The 26,135-nt window shown below is 35.7% G+C and overlaps 1 protein-coding gene across 3 annotated transcripts in view; it reads left to right on the forward strand.

Moving 5' to 3' along the window:
• The window catches only part of LOC121422311 (casein kinase I-like), a 64,700-nt gene that overhangs the window by 1,526 nt on the left and 37,039 nt on the right, over positions 1 to 26,135 (forward strand). For all 3 annotated transcript variants that reach the window (XM_041617265.1, XM_041617263.1, XM_041617264.1), the window contains exons 2-4: positions 2,332 to 2,408; positions 9,223 to 9,333; positions 23,227 to 23,375. In XM_041617265.1, the coding sequence (XP_041473199.1) occupies positions 2,333 to 2,408; positions 9,223 to 9,333; positions 23,227 to 23,375 (336 nt within the window). In that variant the 5' untranslated portion in view covers position 2,332. The remainder of the gene's footprint in view (positions 1 to 2,331; positions 2,409 to 9,222; positions 9,334 to 23,226; positions 23,376 to 26,135) is intronic.

Here is a 26,135-nt window from a genome sequence, read left to right on the forward strand (position 1 = left end):
ATCAGAGGATGTGCGTTTTGTAACTTGGCAAAAGACCAAAGAGAACAAGGTGGCAACGTTAACGTTGCGGCAAGTCAGTCTTCCCCTTTTTTCCAAGATATTTTTTTGTAATTTTTTAATGAATTCTTTGTTTAAAAATGGAATCAATATCATAAATGTCGAAATGAAGATTGTATACTACCTCAAGTGATGTTTGTGCAGGCTCCACCCCACTTCACTACCGCTACATCTATCCGAACCTCGGCCTCAAGGTCCAAAACTCGCTCTGATACTCCAAGTGGCAAAGGTTGGAAAAATATTTATTGTAAAAATTCTACACCGAAACTATCTTAAAAAGAAAAAGACACTTAATTTCTTACTTTTCAACATCCTAATTTCACTCCATATCCATCCTCTTGTTAGCATCAAAATTGGTGATTTAGAGCCAACATCGAGTTCCTCACATGTATAAGTAAATCGCTGCTGATTTTAAAACATTGCATGCTGGAGGCTCCGAGCTCGGACCCTCATGCATGCGCATGCGATGTTTTGAAATCGGCAGTGAAATTATTTGTATGTGTGGGGAACTCGATGCTGGCTCTAAATCACCAATTTTGAGGCTAACTGGAGGATGTATATGGAGTGAAATTAGGATGAAAAGTAAGAAATCAACCTCATTCTTTTAAAGCTAGTTTTGGTGTTGGATTTTTACAATAAATATGCATTTTTTTCCCACCTTTGCCACTCGGGAGTATCAGAGTGAGCTTTGGACCTTGATGTTTGGTTAGGAGTAGAGGGAGTGAAGTGGAGTGGAGCCTGCACGAACATCACTTGAGGTACCCATTTACATGATTTAAGGCTAGATCTTTTTAAAGGAAAGCAGAATTCTCGGGGGCAAACATTTCATTTTTTTTCGCAGTACACACACATGTATGGGACGCAATCCCTGGCTCCATGCAGAGTAAGCACACGTTAGAGTGAAATATCTTTTATTTTTTAGGAGTCACGAGGCTCCTAGAGATATTGATCTCTGCTGATATTTGCCTTTCTACATGTAGCTTGTCCAAATTGGCAGGTAAGATCGTAAAAACCTTACACTTGAAGGATTCCTCATAGGAAAAATATCCAAAGGGCCAGGGGTCATGTCCAGTCACTTTGCTGGCCATGGCATTCTTCAAACAGTTCAGCCCGCTTATGTGTTCTCTAACAGTTCAGTGAGCTGCTCGGACGATATGCTCCTGTGTGGTGGAACATCATTCTGAGCCCACCAGAATAATGCGTCAAAAGTTGAAATGGCCATTCTCTCATCGATGATAGCTTGGTGTAAGGTTAATGGCTAGATTCATTGATCATTCGGGTGTACTTTCCCCATTGTCATTGAGACTGTCTCTGAAGATGAGAGGACCCCTGACAATCAAACTACATGTATTATCCCCAGACTGTTACGTTGCCTTTAATATCTAATAATTAATAATAATTACTTATTATTAAGCACTTTTTCACAAGTTACAAAGCGCTGTGCAAATGACAAAACAAATGCAATCGGTGAAAACTTAAAACAACACTACACAAAATGAAACACTACTTTCAATATATTAAACAAACATGGCTAGGAGCCACTGACAAAAGTCTTACCATCCAAGAAGATCTCTCAGAAGAATTTAATTATGCTTGACCATTTGTATGGATGGAAGCAATAAATCAAGGGGAGTAATTTTGTTGAATGTTGCTGATGGCAACCCATGTTTTGGGGGTCTCTATTAGTGGATAATTTACAAACATTGAAATCTAAATGTTTTCACAAAAATTGCAAAATTTAGACTCAATTTTGAACTTTTTTCTCATCTAAAATAAACAGAAATACATAATAAAAAAGAAAGATGGTTGAGATCACATTTCATAATAGCATCTTATAACCTGACATTTTGGATATAAACCGTGAATTATCTATTGTAACATTCTTTTTGTCAAGGTAGCATCATAAATTAAATACAGTTTTTCACATTCCGAACATGATAGGAACTTTGGATTCGGGTATATTTTCCCCAAAATCTCCAAATAATCACTGCTACTGTACACTGTTTTGTGCGGTGATACTTTCTTTATCAAGAAAGATCTCTGCCGGATAGTCTGCACTGGTAGTTGCTAGATCAGTGGAGATCAGACAGGGCTGTCACATGTCTAAGCGAAAAGAATATACGTATGGTCTCTAGATAGTGTTAGATGTACAGTTTCCTTTATGATAGTTACCAGAAAGATAGTATGTAATTGCATTGATCTTCTCATTCAATGATTGTTTTGACCCTGTAATTTTCACACAATTTTCTCTCTTTATTTTCTTTTTTTGCAAAGGATGGAGCTCAGAGTTGGAAATAAGTATCGGCTTGGTCGCAAGATCGGCAGTGGCTCCTTTGGAGACATCTACCTTGGTAAGTTCTGGTTGCTACCATTACAGTTCATGTTGTGTATACCTCTGTATCTTATCTTTGTCATCTGAGTGATTACCTACAAGTATTGTACACATCCATGAAGGCAATCCTTATAGTGGAAAGCAAAGACCCTACCGTACATGCGAAATGATCAGTGACAGACGCATTTGAAAACCAACGGAATTAAAATGTTTCCAAACTTTTTAATAGATTAAATTCACTTGTTAATATCTAAGGGTGCAGTACAGATTCAGGTACATTTGAATAAAAATTATCAATAATAAAGCAAAAGCTCTTTATACTTTGAAATCAAGGAGATAGCAAGCATTTATTCAGTTTTGTTCAAAAGGGAAAAGCAAATCAGGCTAAATCATAACCGTTAAATGCTCCTAAAATCATGTAAATCATGGAATTTGATTGGCTCATATCATAAGTGTATTATAAAGATTTTTGTCATTACTAAACCAAGCTTCATGAGATAGGTCTGTGGATCGATCGTGTTTTGATATTAAATAGGACCCCTCTGTAAGTATGAATATCATCACCTGAAGCTGTTCTCTGATTGTGATTATAAGCAAGTGCTGGCTATTGTGATAAAATCACAGCACTCTGAGATTAGTCATAGATGCCTAATGGGGTCTGTTTGTCTCAGGATAATTCAGGTGAAAGATCGTTAGTGTCGTGTGTGCAAACCGACTGTGAACTGGATATGAATCATACTCTGTGCGTTTTCATGTACTCATTGACTTGATGTTCAAATAAACTTTGTAGTAAAATCATGGTAGTCTTGAATTGCAGACTTTTTTTATTTTTATTTTTTACTGTGGACCAATAATAGTACAACCAATGACCTGCTACTCTGTAGGTCCATGGTACAACTAAATATTTCCATAAAAAAGAAGAAACTTGAATGTTATTAATATGAGGGGCTTGTTGTGCCCCCACGGATTATCAATAATCTTCATTCAACAGTACATAGTTTAGACTATTCCTGAACCCAGATTCAAACCAGTAATATTCTCAGGAAGATAATTAGCTATTACATTTGTTTTGTTAATAAATTTATTGTAAACTAAGTACATGTATCGGTCATTTTGATAAAACAAAACGTTGTGTGAACAATACTTGAAAACAGTATTACCCAAAGAAAAATGCTGAAACTTGTAAATTAATGAAAAATTGTATCACGAAGCAGGAATACATCCTTGATTGTCTAATACTGTGTTTGTGGTATTAAGATAAAATGGTGTGATCAGGCAGAATTGCTTGCTGTGCCTCAAATCATGCAGGAAATGTCAATCCTTATGTATGATTTAGCATTATGATTCCTCTTCAGGCGCTTTACTCCTTCCATTTTTTTTATTTAAATACAAATGCGACCATCCTGTACTTTATGCTTTTAGTATTTTTGCTTCACACCATTTTTGTGTACGTAAACAGTAGAATAGATGTGTAAAATGTGGAAAATTACCTTTTTAGAGAAAGAAAATAGGATCCGGAATGTAAAAGTTTTTCATGAAAGCAAAATTTGCTTTTTTTAGTGTCTAAAGATTTTATATTGCAATACATTGACCTTGGCCAGATTGGCACCTATCACATCTCCACTTCTACATTGAGGACCTACATGTTAATACAATTGATTGTTGGATTGGAATACACATCATCATGCACCCCCTCCCTCCCCTCCATCCGTCCCATCATCAACTTCAAGTTAACTTGAGACTACAACATGTACAGTAGCCTATATATAGGCAGGCTTACATTGCTTTGTAATTGTTCTTTCTGGAAGAGATCAGGCTGCTTGCATTCTTTCTTTGTTATAAATCATTATTTATTGCAAATGATGTTTATAATTCATGCATAAATTGCGAAGAAGGATGTGGATATGATGTAGATGAATGTAGTTAAAGGTGAAAGACAGTAGTTGCAGCAAACAAATATTTCATGATAAAGTTTTAAATCAAGGTTAATTGTCAAAATATACATCAAAATCTGGTACATTAATGTACATGTAAACCTATCTTTGTAAAATCATGAAATCTTAGCTCAAAATCGATAATTCTGATAATTACTAACACAGAAAAGCATATGTGGGACAGTGTATTAATATTGATTCCAAAAATACGCAACATTTGGTGGAATTCCGTGCTTATTTTGATCATTTCTCAGCAATTACACATTTTCTTCCAGAGCTATATTTAGCACATATTACATTTATATGTACACACAAACACTTGGATGGTAATTTCATTGGATTCAGTTCATTTTGAGATCTTTTTCTATAACTTTTATTTATCTTTAATGTGATATATTGTACAGGTGAGGACTGTTCAGTAAGCTTGACCTGTTAATCCCCCTGTGAAGTTCATTTAGAATGTAATGACAGCTTACCATACAAGAGGATTAAGTGGCTTTGTGCTGGTTAATCCTTTATTGAATGGGAAGAAGCCATTGCATAGGCCTACATGGTCTGTTTGTTTCTATTGTATGGTGTATTGATATATCACATTGATCTATAGGGTTTTAATAGGTATGGGTGAGGAAATTCATTTTGGGCAGAGGATAAGATTTACAAGAGGGGCAGATGTTGTGGATGTCCAAAGTTCGAAATCTGGTTTTGTTCCGTGTAACAGGGTGGCTGGTTTCACCTCACACTTGCCACAATCACCTTTAACCCCCCCTGTTTCTTCCATGTCTTCTTTGGTCTTACCATTGAATCACCCATCTCAAACACATAATACACATGAAGTACATATTTACAATGACAGGGACAGTCACATTGCGTATTAATAATATATTAAAAAAAAAATCAAAATATGAATATATACATGTACATCCGCAGCCATGTTGCATTGCACATATGTAGACGATGCCTTTGGTCTTTATGTGCTCATATCATTGTATCACCTATTTTATTTTGTTTGCCTAAATTACTATTGTGACTTATGTGAGCAACCCAATTGGTGATGTAATGAACAGGTTCCTAAGGCTCAATGTCACAAGATCAAAGCTCCTATATGATCTTTAAAGAATCCCCAACCATGTCATTGATGTGCCCATTGAGAGCTGCAAGCTATTGTTTCAGGAAGTGCATGCATGATCTTTCATACGTGGAGGAATTCATGTGAAGTTCGTACGACAAATAACTCAGCAAAAAAATGGCATTGGTTTTTATTCAGAAACTTGCAGTGATAGTCTATCAAACCCCTGCAAACAGCTATTTGTTTTTCGCATTCAGATACTTCAAGTTTATGTAACAGAAAAATTGATAAAAAGTTTATAGATGAATAACACTCATGAATGAACTTTGGTTCAACAAATTACTGCAGATTTATGCAGAAATAATAATCATATGGAACATTCATTTCAGCACTACATGTATTAAAGTACATGTGCTTCATTAGCATAGCTAATGCCACACATACCCATTTCATTTCCAAAAACGCCTTGCAAAATGTTTATTTAACATATTTTGATGAAGAACACACAAAAGTATGCAAAGATAAAAGCCTGTCTAAAGCTTGATAAAGGGTCAGCACTAAATTATGTACATGTAGGAAGTCTTTTAATATGCAGGCTCAGAATCAAATTTTCAGTTTGCATTTTAAAGTATTATAATATGAATTACATGTATTCTACTCCAGTTTTTAAGTTAAAATCAGGATATGAAGTCTACATTTTATAAAAATAGTTCTTTGAAATAATCTGATTTGTATTGTGTCACATGTAGGCCCACATGTTTAAACAATCTTCCTTGTTGGAAATATCCTTCAGAAAAGTTCATGTGGTATAAAGGCAAATAATAATACAGTCTAACTTCAACCTTTATCCAAAATGCTTCTTTGTACAACATGAAAAGAATCAGGATTGACCTACCCAGTATCCACACCCATATTTATCCACACGCCCATATTGCACTTGCTTGCATTGTATAGTGTGCGACTGTGCCTACGACATTGTATGCTCAGCAATAGAGGCAGTCGTGACACACAGTGCTCTATTGCAAAGTGATAAGTGCAGTTATGCATGCACCGAGATGACATCACCAGCTTATTTATGCCCAACCGGGTTTTGTGTTTTGATCAGCAGTGCGCAGTAGACTGCTTGCTTGCTTCCTTGCTTGCAAGCCGTAGGGAAGCAAATTGGCTTCTTCATGGACATAATAAAGTGTATACAGTATGTCGTAGAGAATATATCTTTATCCTCATGTATTTACTACTTGTACATTTTCGATTGTATTATTGGTGGAAAAATAATTCATTAACTACATGTAGACTTGAAAGTGTATTGTACTTCTGATGTGTAAACATTGGCAAAATGTTAAAAGATAAATCAAATGTGTAAAGAAGGTTAATAATAAATAATGGTAAATTGAATGAATTCATATCACACTGGTAAATTATATGTACATTTGTGGTTTACACCAAAATATAAATCATCATATTCCTATATGTAGTCAGATTATTAGCGTCCCAGGCTGAGAATATGACGTCTAAATAAAAGACTTGGCTGCATTTATTATGATAAGGTATGGATTTAAAACAACCATTATTTTATACATGTACATGTAGCTTAATTTCTTCATAGCATAGAACAAGTTTTTAAAATATTGTCTTACATTTTCATTCAATGGGTCATTTGGGAAGCAATACATTTCACCAACGAGGGATCTCACTTGGAATACATTTTGTGTATAAATGCATATGGTAGGCCTATACTAATCATGATTTTTGAATACATGTGGAAATTGAAATTTTATTTTGATTTATGTTAATTGAATTTTAAGGGGAAACAAGAATATAAAAACGAGGCTTTTGAGCCTATTCAATAGCAGCTCGTAGGACAGTACACAGGTCCATGCATACACTTTATCAACGCTGTACTCACCAATTACATGCTACATCATACCATCCAAAGACTAAATTGTGCCTTACTTCAGAAGGCAAGCCAAGGCCTAGCCCACTTTTTCGTGTTGATAGCATGTTAAATGAAAAAAAAAGAGAAACCTGATTGCTTTTCCGGCTGTAGTGTGATCTGGGTCTGTCTCATTCTAGTAAAGGATCAGCCTTCAGAACCAATGATTTTCTCTCTCTGTTAAGTCTGTAGACATTCTGATTCTAAGCTGGCATTTCAGACAGTATGCATTCTCCCTACACTGTCTTTCTCTCCATATTGTCCATTGTAAATTCAGCAATTTAATATTTTCTATCAAAAGCCAGAATCAATGGCTGCTGCACTCTTGTTTAGCTGCTTTATTAGTTTTTTCTTGCATAAATTTTCTAATGCAAGTCTGTTCTGTATTAAACATTTCTGAATCCTATGAAATTCTAAAATAATGCTTCGCTATGATTCACAAAATTTTGGTGATCTGTAATGAATTTTTTTTCTGTCACAATCAAAATGTGATCTGAACAAAAAAAAATAAAATACTGAAAGTTTGAAATATGTGAAGCTCAGATTTATTTCTTGGACACTTATGAATGAAACACTGAATTATGTGTTGAAAATATAAAGCATAATGATCATCCATATGGATCCTTACCACTGTAGATGTTTGTTTGTTTTCATGCACACAGATGTCATTTCTGCACAAGAGTGCCTGCTATGTGGAATCCATTCTTAAAATAGACAAAGGCCTCAAGTAAACACAGAAAACAAGATAGCAATTATTTTGCAACACATTTGTTGTCAACAAAAGGAGGCAGGAATATTTTCTTTGGGTGCATTCGAGCAGTTTCCTGCTTGAAACTAGAATGAAAACCATGAATGAATTACAATCAAAATCACAGATTTAGAACAAGATAAGTGCTGGAGAGTATTCTGGTAAATTTTTTTCATCAACATTGATTTCCCGCACATTTACTACACAGGTTGACTTAATAGAAGTATACAGAAAGTCAGTAAATAGTATATATTGAAATTCACATGAGAACTGGGAGCAGTCCCCAATGATGACATCCTTATGGAAATGTATACTGCATACTAGTAACTCGCTAGTGACTAGTTGGTGACCCGCTTCATGTAGCTATGGTCCGCTTAATAAGCGATTTTAAGCTAGCAAACAGTACATGCTCGCTATAAAAAGGTCGCTTTAGTTTTTTTCTGCGTGCCTATTTCAAGCTTATTAAGCTATCCGCTAGCTAGTCGCAAGCTAGCGACTAGCTTGAAATTTGTGTGAAGGAATTCTGACTGAATAATGAATGAGATTTTCATTATTTTGCAAGTGATTTTAGTAACGTTTGTTTTCAAGGTCATAATGATAAAAACACACTTTTTATTTCATGTTTTTACAAGAACAAGAATTTGTATGACCGAAAATGTCTTTGAATACCGATTCAAGGTACAGAATGGCCACTTGAATATAACGTATGGTATATATTCTTGGCAAAAATACTTTGAGTTTGATTAATGCATGTAATGAGATGAGAAAACAAGAGTTGTAGGTAGTGCTGCAAGTCAGGCGACATGTTCAGGTTCGGTTCGGCAGGGTTCAGCAATTTTTTTTACCGAACTTTCGAACCAGGCCTTTGCGTTCGGTTCGGTCTGGTTCGGAAGTGCCAAGTTCGGCTGCAGCACTAGTTGTAGGCATACATGATTACAATTTATCTTCCTTTGATTTCTATGCATATATGTCGCAAAGGTCAAGTATGACAAATAATATATTTCCATTGTTCATTATCATTACAGTGCACGATCATGAATGAATTATATTGATGTATGTTTTTGTTCTAGGAAACATAAGGAAGAAAATAAAATGCTTTTTTTCATAACTGGAAAAATGTATGTACATTTGTTTTGATCTTTGTCTTTACAGGTACAAACATTACAAACGGGGAGGAGGTCGCAATCAAATTAGAATGTTTAAAAACAAAGCATCCGCAGCTCCACATAGAGAGCAAATTCTACAAGATGATGCAGGGAGGAGGTAAGTGAAAGCAAAAACATATCTATTCTTTCATAAACCCCTAACTTGATTTGCTATCTCATACCTATGGAGCTAGTACTGTAGCTCCGTGCTCATACCCATTTTCCCTCTTGCTAAACATTTTTTAGTTAAGGGCAGAATTCTGAGGGAGATGTCGTAAAGGCCTTGTAAAGGCCCTGTCACATCTTCCCATTGCACACCAGGGCCCCGTCTTACAAAGAGCTGTAATTGATCGGATCAATCACAACTATGGACGGCCAGCAACGTCAACATCTGTTATGCACGTTTGTTCAAAATATTTTCTAACTATGATGTATATTTATGCATTTATTGTCTTCTTGAAAATTCACTATGCTTCTCTTTGTTTTTACAAAGAACATTGTGCATATTTTCTGTAGAAAAAATTATGACATTAAAAAAGTATGATTTTCGTAGAGTTACGATTGATTGGATCAACCGTGACTCTTTGTAAGACGTGGCCCTGGCTTGCATTGAACAATGTGACAGAGCCATGTGTATATTTTGCATTCTTGTATTGTTTATTGGTCATTTTGACCATTATAAATACTGGCTGGTTGAAATTGTCCAAACGTCAATTCATGTAAATTACAGACCAGTTGAGCAACAAAACTAAGGTGCTGAAGTTGAACCGAAACATGAAAACTAATTCTGTGATTCATGCCTCCAGTGCCTTCATTCCCTAACAACAGAGCTAGTGAATAAGAGCAGCACAAAGGTCATCCTGTAAATGAAGAAAAATATCCAACCTCCATCCAGTTTTAAACTGGCCCACTCTCTTTTAATGTACTTGGAAGTGTCAAGCATCAAAGATACTTCCAAGGCTGAGCTCTTTGGTGTGAACCCCGAAGCCATTCGCTAAGTTTTAATGATAACATGCACTCATACATTTATGCTGGAATTAAGCATCCAAAGAAAATAACAATTTAACGGTGCTGCATTCAGTGCATTCAGGCCTCGTGCGTTTTTCATTTTCTTTGCCTAGCCCAAGTTTATTGTGAGCAACGATGACTAACTGGTGGCGATGGGGCAAAACGCATCAGAGTCTGAATGATATTGATGCAAGGTAGTCTTGGGGTTCAGTCTATTTATTCAAATCAAACGCTAAATGAAATATTCTACTATAGTGAACCATCAGAATGAGGACTTTTTGTCAGTATTTCTTCATTCTGATTGATTGACTTCTGAAAATTTCAGTCGATGCTAAAATGACTAAACTGGGATAAATAAATGATCTTTATTCATGAAAAGAATCCTTAGGTGTCATTTTAAATACATTATCATTTGCAAAATACATTCTCTTCTCATAGAAACTAAGCAAATAGCCTAACTCTAAGTCTAATCAATTTCTCAAAAATTCTACTTTTAGGATCCTTTTGATTAATATTGAAAAGAGAAATCTGAGATTTTGTGAGGCCAAATATGTCATGTTATTTAATTTTTATAAATTTAACTATGGGTGGCCAGTCCCAGCATCTAGCCCTCAGAAGGGCAAGCCAATTGTTGAAAAATTGCGTAAGAACCACTGCCAGTAATATTAGGGTATTTAGAGGGCATCAAGTCAGTTGAGGTGAGCACTAAAGCCAGGCAACTGCCTTTAATGCTTTCAGTTCATACAAGCCCTGGGTGCCATTTCATAAAGCTGTTCATGAGTTGCAAATGATTTTATGCACGACTGGTAACCCCTTATGGAAAATAATATACCCCACATTTTCATTAGTATTAATTGATTTAGCTGAGTAGAAAGGATCGCCAGTCACTCATAAATTTGCTCCCATTTCATGAAACACCCACCGGGTTATGTTCAAAGGGAACTGCATGAATACATTGTTCCTAATGTCATGGACTAGGGCAGTTGCAATTACATGTACACCTACTGGGTATGTGTAGCTTAGATTTAGATATAAATTAAGAGACATTTGGGACTGAGGACCACTTTCCTTTGGATCCATGAGCTCAGATGAGCCTGGGAGTTTGGCGATCTAAGAACCTTGTGTGCCAGTCCATCACATAAACATCACCACCGATATTTCACAAGTTTGACACATATCTAATTGAGTCTATGGTTGTAGTCAAGTCCATGAGGTTATTCAAAGGTCATGTAAGGTCAATTTATATTGTTGCAGGTTCTACATTCCTCTGAACTCTTCTGAGATTTGGACACAGTTCTCACTACCTTCCTAAAACTAGTTTAGTGGAAACAAGTTTAACGTGTAGTGAGAACGTTCAAAGCGATCTTCCAATCCGGTTAAGAAAACCACCTCGCGATGTAGTTTTTAAGATCGCTTTGCCTAGTTAAACTGGTTTTAGCGTGAGGACACAACCGTTCTTCAGGAAGTGATCTTCGCACATTTTGAGCGCGCTCCACAGTCCATACGACATGTCACCCGATGGAGAGCGTTTCCATAGCAACAAGAAGTGAAGTGATTTTGAAAACCACTTTCGTGTGATCAAGTGGGAACGCAAGCAAAGCGATCTTCCAAACTGGTTTTCTGAATCGGTTTCCATTAAACTAGTTTTAGAAAGGGTAATGAGAACGGTTTCCAAAACTTCATCATCGTTTGTGACCTGCAAAGTGTTTCTTTCAAGCATAGTGGTCACAACAATATTAGGCTGTAAAAGTTGTGAAATTGTTTGCCCAAGCTTGTAAGCAAATACCAGTATTGTTGTGTAGAATCTATCAATGAAGCCAATGCATACTTGAGCTGCCATTTGTAATCAGATGTCAGGGATTGATGAATAAATCCATTTGATGTTTGAATTTATATTTGTATTCTAAAATAACACTTGTCACACCCTAATGCTATTAACTGTGAATGTAGGAATTTTGCTGAAGAGCCACACCCATCTGCCTACTCTGTACAATGTAAATGTGAATACCGGTAGCGCTTGTACAAGTTGCTTTGTGTACTAAATAAACATACTCAATAGACTCTGTAACACAAAAAGGCAATGAATTTTTTTTTTCCCAGTAGGGATAACAATATGAATCCTAACATCAGCCCAAAACTACTGGATAACAGAAACAAAGTACCAACATTGTGTAGTTGGTTTTCTATTATTGAGGACCTACATGTATATGCAATTTTGCAATTTCCCAATTTCAAGGTGATAATAGGTCTCTGCAGCAATTGGTACACTTGACACAAGCTTCTTGAAGCATCATTAAAACAACCGAAAATAACAGGTCATTTCTTTGTTTATAGGAAATAGTAATATGTTTTGGATCGTTCTGAAAGCGCACTGAATAGATACACCATTGCGCTTTTTACCCTTTTCTTTGTCATACACAGTAAATGTAAAATATGTTCAATTACTGTGCAGTGCACAAGCTACAATGTGTAATTGTTTGTAAACTCCAGTGTAGCCTTGTACAGTACATGTACATGTAGGTGTCAATTTTGTATTCCTTTCTGGCCATTCCTTTCTTTCTATCCATCAGTATCCATCCAGGTGTTGGCCTACATGTACTTGTAGGCCTAATCTATACTGATCAGAAGGCATTTTGTGGTTTTGACAACATATTGGCCCCAAAACCTACCCACCCCCTTTGATTAATAAAACATGCATCCACTACAGTAACGATTAATGGCGCCGAATGAATAATCTTACATGTATGAATAGCAATATGTGATGTGTTTTTTTTTGGGGGGGAGGGGGGGTATTCAAGCTTGAAGTGATATCTGGAAAAAATCAATATTTTTTTCCAGGGCTACTTTAGAGCTCACCAGTCCAAATTTGCAACATACATGTAGTAATTATTGTATTAAAGTTACGTTTAACCCAACAGGAACTTCAGGGGCTTTATTTTTAGTTTTCAAGGTCTCTTTAAAATACATTTTTGGGGCGAATTTGCCTTGAGCCAAGCCCTATTGTAATTTTCCCCAGTCAGTAACACAGCAATGCATCATGAAAATGAAATTTAATAGTTCGTGTATGTCAATTATGCATAAAAATGTTTTTTTTTGTTAGAACCACCCCCCCCCCTATTGCTAATCCTAAGATTAAATCTGTCAGAAATGGACCCTGCAGCTTCCAGGAAATGCCAGTCATGTGTGACTGTATGTATTTGTTTATGAGTAGAAAGTAGGAGTTGTAAATGCTTTAAGGCCTTTTCACACGTGAATCTTGAATCATTTTAATGATGATTGCAATTCATCTTAAAATTAGAATCATCGGACCTTTCACACGCTCACTCGAAAACTGTGATTTGAATTCAATTCCAGAGTGAAGGCGGTGTGTGTCCTTGGTGACTTGTCAATCAAAGCACTGTATCGTAAAAACAAACTACGATGAGTGCATGACAATTGTCTTAATATCTACGGAAGTACTTGAAAGGTCATGTAAGCTCCACCCCCAAAAGATGTTTTGGAGGTCAAGCTTTTCATGTGCAAAGTTCATACCATAATTTCAGTGAAACTTATGTGGAATTCACCTCCGGAGTAGAATTTGAATTCATGATTGTGATTAGCGGTGATTAGAAATTTGTCATTAGCCTTATTTTTCACTGGAATCATCATTCAAATTAGGAATTTTTTTTACCGTGTGAAAGGGCGGTAATTAATGTATTACATGCTGCCTCTACTGTACATGTCATTTGCAATAACCAGATCCGGGTTCATGTAGGCCCTACACGTTTGTAGGGGATGGTAGATGATGTGAGAAGATTTAGAGAGCACTTACAGCTGCTTATCTCTTAATCTGTTGAGACTTGATCGAAACATATTTAATCCTTGGCTTCCATAAAAGCTCCCATTTTACCTCCGTGATATTTCACTCCAGGAATTTACTGTACCATGTACATACTTTAATAGGCCTACATTTTTAAAATTCTTTTTATTTTGAAGGAATTATTTATTTTTATGTATTTATTATTACTATTATTGTATTCATTTGTGTACATTTGTTTATTATTTGTTGGGGGGGGGGGTTAAGCCTTATAAAGGGGTTGAATATTATAACTGGACTGTTGGATCATTATATGACTTTTAAAAATGAATGGGTAAATGAAAAGTTTGAAGATACCTTAGTTATAGAAATTTAAAAGGTGAAGCAGTACTCAGAAATTACCTTGACTTGAACATTAATGTAACATTTTTTCTTATTTATTAAAAGTACACTACATTTCAATATCGTTTTTATAGAACATGTTTGCCATGATGTATGTATAGGTAGAATATGCCTTCATGGTGTGATCGTTGACCCTAATGATCTTTATGCATTTATTTACAACTATTAATTATTATCATTATTTTTTGTTGGGATGGGCAATGATTGGAGGAAAAATGAAGTTCAAGTGTAGGCATTTACATGTAGGCCTACAAACGTATATGTAGCTTCTCATTCACATGTAACCACTTTGACACCATCTCGAAATGGGGGGGGGGGGGGGAGTTGCATAAACGTCACAGAAGTCTGTAGGAACGGTAAACAAGGACCATAATTTACTGAGGTCATTTGACCCTGCAGCTCCAATAAAAAGATCTATTTCTCTAAATTGTTCATGAAATACTATGATGTGATTGAAAATTCAGGATTGTGACGTACAGGAAAGGATGGGAAGCAAATGGATTGGAGTGTTTGTTTGGGCTTGTTATGCCATAACAGTGTGCGAAGTATGTGAGTGGACCGAGTGTTGATCAAAATGTGGCTGAACAGGAAACGGGCAAACTGTGAAGGAAATAGCAGAAGGATTTGATGGGAAACCCATCACTGTGAAGTGTTTGATTTGGGACATAGTTATAAAAAACAACAAGAAAATACACATCTATGTACATGTATAGGGGTGTCAACATCGGTTTAAGTATTTGCATGCAGGATAAAAATACATGTGTACATGTCGGCCTAGATGAAGCAATTATGTACATTGACAATTTACATGTTTATGTTCAGATTTCAGGTTCTATCTACATTTATCACCCAGCCTTCAAAACACCCCGTTCTTTCTGCTGTCCTATTTACATTTCTTGATACATCCACATCCTCTTTCCTCCACCATTTCACATTTTTTTTCTCCCTTCTGTAGCTGTATTTCCTTTTACCACCTGTGCTCCATCGGTTTCTTCACCTGCTCCTTGCCCCCATGTCGTATGAACCCCTTGCCCCCCCCCCCCGGATCCGCCAGTGGCCCATGCAATTTCACTCTCACTTTCCCTTATTTTTTTTTTTGTTCTAAAAGTATTTTTTATTGCTTCTTCCAGTGAATACAACATAAACTTGCAAGATTCAATAAATTACATAACTTCATAATAATTGGCATTTATATAGCGCTTTATCAATCTACGACTGTTCTAAACGCTTCACAATGATTATTACCGGTCATTGGATTCATAGCATTCCAAGCAGCCTGTTCGGTGCAAACTTGCTTAACCAACCACAATGAAGATTGTTTCCTACCGGTACCCAATTAGCACCTGGGTGAGAGTGGCAAAGTGTGGATTGACGCCTTGCCAAAGGGCGCTAGGCTATGGTGGGATTCGAACACACGACCCTCTGATTACAAGGCGAGAGTCAGAACTGCTACACCACTGCACTGATGTACCATAAATGGTACATCATAATAACTTCATAAATAATGCATCAAGGTACCAGTAAAATAAGTAATTCAGAAACATATGCATGAATTTACAGATTAATCCATTCATTTTCCAATTCACTGAAAGAAATTTATGAAATATTATAGAGAAAAAAAATAATAAACATACATGTACCTGCACATCCCACAAACAAAAAATAAAAAATCCTTGTCCTCTTGGAGGCCTTCTCTTTGTGCTATTGAGGCCCCCCCCCCAAAAAAAAATCTTTTGTTTGTATCTGTGTGCAGCCTTATTTCTGTTCAGGTTGACAGTAACTGTACGCCTACATACTTACCACATACGTACTACAATAATTTTCCATCTGGTTCATAGGGAGACCAACATTGAAGAGGGTCACTCATGATCAGTATTCATCATCACACAGATGATGTCAGAATTACTGTGCAGTTAAACTCTATCAAGACTATGATTGAACCTAAACCTGTAATCAATACCCAAGGCTTGTTGCCATGTACCAGTTCATGCTATGTGTCATGCATTGGTCACCCATTTGCCATTGTGATAGAATAGAAATCATTTCATCACTTTGTTATTTGGTGGCTTTAATACTGGCTCTCTCTTTAAAGGTCAAGTCCACCCCTGAAAAATGTTGGATTTTGATACATGGAGAAAAATCAAAGTAGCATAAAGCTAGAAATTCATAAAAATCAGATGTAAAATAAGAAAGTTATGACATATTATTTAAAGTATTGCCTAGTTTTCACCAGATAGTAACATGCACAATTTAGTGACATGCAAATGAGAGTCGATGATGCCCTTCACTCACTATTTCTTTTTATTTTTTATTGTTTGAATTTATACAATATTTTTTTTTACATATTTGACAATGAGACCAACTTGACTGAACAATTAACCAATACATATTCCACGTGTTCAGGGAGGAATTAACTATTGTTTTAAATGACAATGGGGAGAAAGTTACAATATTTCATATACTGTACTAAAATACAAAACAAATAGTGAGTGGATGACATTATCAGTCTCTTCATTTGCATACTGACCAGGATGTGTATATAACTATTTTTTTAATTATGCAAATCTTTAAAATGTCACAACTTATTTTACATCTGATGATTTTTCAGTGTTAAATGCTTGTTGGATTTTTCACCTTTTATTCAAATCAACTTTTTGTTGGGGTGGATGGGTCCTCTAATGAAGATATTGAACAGGGGGCCCTAGTGCCTGTAGTGTACACATTCCATACATGTATTGGCCTTTGTATTCATGGTCAGCATTATAACAGCCCCTGAGATAGAAAAAAAACTTTTGTAATTTCTGAAGGATTTCATTGAAAGAAATGAGTTTCCTTGAAAATAGGCCAGAAGAGGACTGCAAGGAAATGAAGGCTAGCAAAGCTTAGCAATATGTTGTGTACAAAGTCAATGGGATGCAAGGCAACAAAATTAATGCAGATGTTGCATTTTTGTTGTTGCCTGGCTACAAAAAAACGTGCCCAAGTCATATTCGTTATAAAAAATATCAATGCAAAATAAGGTTTGAGTTTCAGACAGACAGACTCATCATTGAATTTGACTCGTTACAATGTCCATAATCATCATAATATCTTTATCATTGTGATGTCATGGTTTCAGTCACACAACTTCAGACATTTTTTTCCATTAACAGTTGAGGCATGATATTGTTTTAGTATTAACATATTAAAGTTGCCTTTTATCTCCCCCTGTCTGAACACTATGGCCTATATTTTGTGTTGAATTAAAACTCTGGTCTTAAATTGAGGTTTAACTATGGAAAGCCGATTGTGGCACAAAATAATCCTCAACACTTAATGTTCAGTTTATCAACTTATTTTACACTTGAATCATTCAATGTCTTGGAATGATCACTAAAATATATTTCTTTTCTTATAAAAGCATGAGGAAATAAAATAGTAAACATAAGAAATATAACATTTTGACATCTTTGTGCAAAGAGTTAGGCCATGGTCTACATGTAAGACCACGTTCTCATCAACTTTCTTGAACTGGTTTCCCTTAAAGGTCAAGTCCACCCCACCAAAATTTTGATTTGAATAAATAGAGGAAAATCAAACTAGCACTTCAGATTTAATCTAAATCTGATGTAAAATAAAGTTGTGACATTTTAAAATCTTGGTTAATTTCACAAAACAGTTAAATGCACATCCTGGTGGGTTTGCTTTAATATGAGGAGACTGATGACGTCATCCACTCACTATTTATTTTGTATTTTATTATATGAAATAGGGAACATTCTATTTTTTCTGATTTTGATGAAATTTTCAGCATTTTGCTTTGATTTTTCTCTATTTATTCAAATCAAAATTTTTCTTGGGTGGACTTGACCTTTAAATCAATTTTGGAAACCAGTTTATGAGATCCCTTCACTAGCATTCTCATCACCATCTCCTTAATTGGTTTCCAGAACAAGACTTGCCCACGGCCATAAAAAAAGACATTTTATGTGTATGCAAATTAAAATATATATCAGGGCACCCTTTGTTGTGCACTGTTGATGCATGTACAAGTTTGTTTATTTTGTTTCATTGAATAAGTAGGTCAGACATTAAATTTATGTAATTTTCAGGTTATTTCATGCAGAATTATGCTGTAAGAATTGTTAACCTAAAAAAGAACCAACATGTCGTGGTCAGAGGTAACCATTCGCCTTTCCATTACGAGTCAAACTAAACTCATAATAATAATAATAAAGATTTGCTGATGACGATTCAAGGCGCACAATTAACTACTTATATGATACAGAAAATAAAATTAATAAATACACAGAAATTGGACAAATTGACAAGAAAAAGACACAATCAGTTAAAAGTTTGTAGTCAAAATAACAAGTAGGCCTAATCTAGGGACAGTGATTTTCCGCGATCGCGGAAAACGGACGGAATTCACGGAATCGGCTGTTTGAAACGGAAAGTGGCTTTTCAAACGGAAAATCACGGAAAACATGTTTTTTCTCAAAATGCACAAAAAGCAACAGAAATTAATCCCAAATCCTCAACAAAATACGAATATCAACTGAAAAAACACGATCTCACTTTGCAACAACAATCATCGTAACTACACTCGAGCCTCTCCATCACTCGATCGTATCCAAATTAGTTTACACTTACGTCCGCATAGAAGGCAGAATCCGGCCGTGTGTTGCTGCCCTCTACGTTCGGTCATAATATAATGATCACGGTGATTCATCAAATCCAAAATGGCGGATATTCGGAAGTCGTCGACTGCTCAAAACGATGTCCGAAAAGTCCCCAAATCAGCGATAAAATCCCATTTAACAATAAAATAATGCTAATAATATGAAAGGTGAGAATATATTCATGTTGATTATGTTTCCCTTAATATTTTATGAGCTCGAAGCGATGTTAGTACATTGGTAGATGCAAATTTTGAGCAGCGCTAGCATTTTGACATCGCTACTCATTGCGTATTGGTTTTCTATGTAAACGGAATTGTCAATTTTTCTTGTACACAAAGTCTATGGGGAAACGGAATTTCCGTTTCCAGACATGCTGAAACGGAATTTGAGATTTTCTGAAACGGAAAATGCAATTTTTAGAAACGGAAAATCACTGTCCCTATATCACACAACAATTAAGGAAATGCTCCTTCATGAGTTAAGTCTTCAATTTGTTGTGGGGAATAGCTCTCTCGACTGGCAAGACCTAATGTCCAGGGGGAGTGAATTCCACAAACTCATACACTGATACAAGTAATGCATGATGTTTCATGTGAATGGTCCTTGTTGAATTCATTGACAATATCTTTCATCAATGAGGTAGCTGGACCCGGAATGCCTGCCACACAGGCCACTAGTATCTCTGGCATGCTGTTAACCTCTCCTTCATAAGATCTTGTATGTTAACGCACTGATTGTGCTTCCTCCCTCGCTCTTCGCAACCGACCCGACCCGCTCTGCTCCAATGACTCATGCTGGTTTCCTTCATTTGCCAAATTAAAAACGGGCTCTGCGGCGCTCTCTCCTACTCTCTCGTCCCTCCTTCATCTCGAGCAGCCGGCGGTTTCTTGAATTCATTATTGGTGGGAGCTGTCTCCCAGTGTACTGTGGTGTGAGATGCTGGCAGAAAAAAAACAAGGCCCCAAATCCTTTAGCAAGTTGGCTAATGCTTGGCTTGTAGGTTATTTTTTTAATGACCTGTGTATGTAAAGCAAGGAATTTGAGGCCTGGTGTCCTCTTGGTATGGATAGCATTGATCAAGGTTTTCTTGATAATTGATTTGTTGCTTTAGGGATGAAAATCTACTCCATCCTTTCCCCAGAAAGTTGTTTTAGTCAAGTTTGAGTGTGTATCAGTTGTGTGTGGTAGTATGTAGGAGATGTAGTTTTCTGGGAAAAATTTCAGATTCTGTCTCACCAATTTTTCTCACTAATTCTTTCTCACTATTTTTTTTAATGAATAACTGAAGGCATGACCTTGAAATCACTGTATGTCACAGTATAACCTTTCCTATATTTACATATATTTCCATTGTCTTTGACCATTACATTCTTGATTGAGATATTTCCCCTTAATACTTGATTACAAAGAACATCAATGTGATATTGAATCAGAGCATGAAATGCTCTGTAATGTCGTTTTCTCTGGAAAACATTATTTGTTGACAACCCAATCAGACAGAGACGGATGTGCGAACAACAGTCAAATTATGCAGATCAATGCGTGATATGGAGTAGCAATCTTGAGAGTATTTGCTCTGTGGACTGAGCAAATGTTTGATATTGCCATCCTAAGTCAACCTGAAAAGTTGAAAGGTTAGAAGTCTGCCGAGCTGTTCCTCTTTTCCAAATCAGTGTTTGCCATGCCCGGCTCATTGGTTAGTAGACATGACACCCACTATGTACCCATGTGCAGCAAAGTTGTGCGGCAGTCATGCATGGAGATACTAAAGAGATAGCTTTGACTGGGGGGGGCAAGAGTATGATATTTTCATAGGCAGTGTGGAAGGTCCCTAATTATCTTGGGTCAGACCCGGGATCCGGGACAAGAGACTAAATTGCAGATTAAACGAAGGCACTGGATGAATCACTTACTAATTGGGGTTACAGATTGGCAACTGGCAAATGTAATTGATCACAGCCTTCCTGGCAAAGAATCATTGAGGAAAACATGTTGTTATCAAGATTGTATTTATCATCTTCTTTATTCTGCTTTGTTTTGTCATAAAATAAACATGTAGGCCATCGATAATAAAGTACATGTTTTCCTCTCTCCATGTATGTGAAGATCAACATCTTTACCATGGTGACAGCAAATTCTGAATGCTAGCAAGCATCGGTGCACACATCAATTCCAGACAACTTGAAATGTTCAATCTCCTACTGTGTCATGCATGGGGTATATTATTTCTCCCTCTTGATTGTAAACAGCCATGTCGTACTCCATTTGAGGACGAACACGCACTTTAGTTTAGCTGTGTCCTCAAGTAAATATAATGCACTGACGTAGGATGTGACGAAAAAGAAGAGCGGGATCGGTGCTGTTGACTGGAAAAATAGAGAGCAAACAGGGATTGTTATTGCGCTTGTATTGCAAAGCTTCACCATGAATGGGTTGTTTTTGTAATTGATTAATAAAGATGGGAATTATCTCCATCTTCAAATTAAAATCCACTAGAATGCTTTGATATTTAGTACTACAATGTGCGTTGCATCTCATGTATTTTACTCCATTTCTATTCATTTTTTAATGTTCTTTAATTTCAGTGGGGTAGCTCATCAGTAATTAAAATACTGTTTTACTTGGGGCACAGCATAACACTAAAAAACAACTTGTGTTTACATGAAGGAATAATGTTTACATGAAGAAATAACGTATTACAGGAGGTAAACAATTTTCTTCTTAACACACAGATATACATAATCTGTATTATAATTAATAGTCGACAATTTCACAAATTTAAGCCGACATTCGCATCTTTAATAACACTGTGTAGTACACGTACGTGTGACTATAACATGGATGACGTTCATTCTAATACCCTGTCTGCATTTACATCATGCATTCCATGTACCACTGGCGAATGATGGTAATAAAAAAAACCACCCTCTCTTTCCAGACTGCCTGCATTGTAATTGAAACCCCACCTTTCTTTAAAAGTTCACTCGGAGTTCATTTCAGGCCACTCTACCAGTATCCAGATGCTGATGAAGGCATCATGTGACCAAACAAAATAATGGAACAGTTTCGCTAGGTGTTTTCTCTCACAAGAAATTGGCTTGAATGACATAATAAATGATGGAGAAAGTGTTATTTCCATTCATTTTTTTTACCCTTTTATTTATTTCTAAATCTTGAGCATTTTTATCCAGTTTGTGTTATTATTTCCCATTTTTCGTGTTTCAATTGCTTACTACTTTACACATCTTTGATTTTACTGCATTGGTTTATTTGTTCTCATTTATTTTAATTTTAAGTATGAATGATCTTGTTCAACCATCTCCTTTGTTTGGACAAAACTGTTGGAATGACCAAATAATGTTAAAAATATACCCACTCTAATTGTCTTCTTTTACATATTTATGAATTTTATTATTTTGTGTACGTTAATCCAGTGTAGTTAAATGAAAACAGTCTTAAGCAAATATTGAATTATTTTTTAATGCTCTAAAATTTTTTCCTTCTGATTAACATCTCAATGATTTTACCATATAAATATTGTGGGGACCAGCTTGTTGTTAAAAGGCCCTTGGTCATAGATCTGGGCCTTATAACTTGTTCCCTCTGTCTCTCAATTAATATGGGGGGGGGGGGGGGATGTTAATAGATACATGTAACTTTCAGTGGCTACATGCACATTTTGAGCTCACCATTTAAAGCTTGTTAAATTGTAATTTGTATTACAGCTACATCGGACTTAATTGGAATATTCAAGGCATTTTTTTAAAATGTTTTTTTTCTTGGCTGATTCAGGCATTTTAGGGATTTTTTTCAGACCCCCTGTGTATTTTTCCCCCTTGTATGTATCTATTACTGTTCTTTTGAGAAACTTTACATGGGGGCTCAGCGAGTTGCCCCCCCCCCAAAAAAAAAGAAGAGCCCTGGATATCCCCATTCATTGCAATGTTAAAGCTTATCCAATGTTCCAGATTTAGGCAGTAAGTTGTGATCGTAAGAAGCTGGAGCCCGAAAATGTAAAATATTTTTTCTTTGTCTGCTCTGAATTTTTAAATGTTATTTCTCTATGACGTTTCCAATGATATCATGAACATATAAACATTGATTTGAATCATTATTTAATTTTCCCCCTTCTTTCTATTTACAGTTGGCATTCCAACAGTCAAGTGGTGTGGGGCGGAGGGGGACTACAATGTAATGGTTATGGAACTACTGGGGCCAAGTCTAGAGGATCTCTTCAATTTCTGCTCAAGGGAGTTCTCATTAAAAACAGTGCTATTACTGGCAGATCAATTGGTAAGAAGCAGCTGATATATGTATAGATAGTTTTTAATTTGTGTATTTCACAATTCATGTACAAGTTGAGCCCTATTTTGATGTACTTCACGTTAATCCTGAGAGATTGGTCAACCAGTGTACTCCACACTCTCACTGTGTTTCCCTTTGAAAATTATTACAAACCTCATTTAACGAGCAAGTTCACCCTGAAGAAAAATTTGTTGTAAAAATAACAGAAAAAGTATTTTGATATCTTGGTGAAGGTTCGAGGAAAGTCCATGAAATATTAAAGTTATTGGAAGTTCAAATTTTTGATTTGTGACGTTATAAACGAGCCGCTGCCCCGTATGTTATGAGGTATAAAATGCATAAATTTCATTTTTCGATGGTTTGTGATGACTTGTTTTTATTTCCTTTTTAAGAGTGCATGTGAAACGATTTGTATATTGATATACTGAAGTAAAACCATTTTCAATTTTCTGAGAATACGACATTTCATTGGTTTTTTACCATGCAATATCTGCTCGGATATTCTTTGATGGATTTTCCTCAAACCTTTGCTAATATTTTCAGTATTTTTTTTGCTATTTTTACAGTAAACTTTTTGTTATTAAAAGTGAACTTTCCCTTTAAATGCTTTTGTACTCCTGGCAGCTCTTTGTCTTTCCACTGATTAAACTGTATTCTTAACTACACTAAGGAATCATTGTTCAGTCTTTAAAGGTAAATGCTAGTTTTGGTAACGATATCAAAATGAGTTCGTACAGAATCCAATGAAATGACCACCAAAGTGTCTGTTTGTATAAATAAAACGCATGTGCCAAAGGATTCTGGAAGAAATTGTGTAATTGCTGAGAAATCAGCAAATAAACACAGGATTCGGGTAGAGCGTCGGGCCCGACGCCCTAAGCAATAATTATACACTGTCCCACATGCGCTTATCTGTGTTGGTTATTTTCAATGTGAACATTTTTCAGTGTAGATTTCAAGATTTCACAAAGTTAAGTTTATGTAACTGTACCAGATCTAGATCCTCGATGATATACTGACAATTAAACCTTCTTTTACAGACTTTCTCATGAAATCAGTGTTTACTGCAAGTACTGGAATTTCTCTTTAAATTTTTCAATTTGCATTCACAGTGCATGCTATATATAACGGACTTCCCTGATGTTGGAAACTTTCTTGACCTACATGTATAGTATAGGGCTCTCACAATATTGATGGTGCTTGTTTTAATGCAATGCATGAATTGGTTGCAATGTCCAAATTTATATTTGGTAGCACTTTGTTCTAAGAAAAGAAACAAAAATCAAATTTTACCCTCTTTATATAGAAGGAAAAAACATTATACAGAACAAATTAGTGAGAAATCTCTTTGTCCATAACTCTTGCTGAAAAGCTTGAATGTCAATGATGTACATAATTATAAAACAAATATGACATTTTTATGCACTTCATCCACCAATCTTTTATACTTTTTTAAACACCATCACCATTTGTAAGGATAACACATTCTAACCAAATAAAAATATAATAAATTTAGAAGCCCCGTGGGAAAGCATCACTGCCCATTGTAAACTGAAACCAGGGCTTACACCCTTGTCTGATTTATTACTCACAAATTGCAACTGGTATTTTAAAGTTATATTTATATTCGCGGGAGTGAGATAATGCAGTATTAATTTGATTTGTATGTTTCACTGTACATTACATGTATGCAAGGGTGATGTTGCAACTTGCGTTACTTGACGTATTTTTAGACAAATAGAGGCCACGTTGAATGTTATTCTGTACGTATTATCTTTGATGGAGATATTTATGAAAGAGCAGATACAAAACTTTCAAGACAAATCGATTGGAACATCTTTTTTATTGTTTGTTGAAATATTACCGGGGGCACTGGCAGTTATCAATATGATGGGAGGTTAAGTTCACTTGGACGAAAAGTTTGTTGTAAAAATACCAGAGAAAATATAACAAATTGGTGACGGTTCAAACATTGAAGATTAAGAAAGTTATTAGAATTCAAAGTTCTTGAATACCATTGTATACGAGCAGCCGCCCAAAATGAATAAATTTCAATTTTTTAATGGCTCATGATGACTAAAAATTCTCACTGAGGAGCAGGTGTGAAATAATTTGTTGATATACTGAAGGTACAATAAAACCCATTTTCAATTTTTATAGGAAATGACGTCACATTAATTTTTTTTTATTCATGATAAATGGAAGCTGGTCACATAAGATGTCTTAAAAAAAAAAATTCCCATAACTTTTTTTTATAAATCTTTGAAGGATTTTCCTCAAACCTTCACCAATATCATATTTTTTCTGCTATTTTTATAATAAACTTTTTGGGTGAACTTCCCCTTTAACATGTTTTATGTACATTGAACATTGGAAGACTATTCCATAGAAATCATAACTTCTGTAAACTTCTTTCAATTCCTCCTTTTATATTCTGATTATAAACAGAAAAATTATACACTGACCTGTAAACTGTTGGCTGAAAAATCGTTTTGATTCAGGACTCAGTGAAATTTTGATCAATTTGTATTATATTCATGAAAATTCTAGACGTCTCGATGCATGGCAATAATTTTCCATCATTGAATGAAACATTCAAGCTTATTTTAGGCGGTTGTTGTTGCTGCATGCATGCACATGTAATTAGAGAATCCCCATTGACTCCAATTACACCAACACAAGAACCTGATCACTCCATGTTCAATAAAGCATGTATGTACAACTGCTACATAGCCTCCAGTTTTATTT

Source organism: Lytechinus variegatus, chromosome 10, assembly GCF_018143015.1.
Source record: "Lytechinus variegatus isolate NC3 chromosome 10, Lvar_3.0, whole genome shotgun sequence".
In the NCBI taxonomy this organism is placed as follows: Eukaryota; Metazoa; Echinodermata; class Echinoidea; order Temnopleuroida; family Toxopneustidae; genus Lytechinus; species Lytechinus variegatus.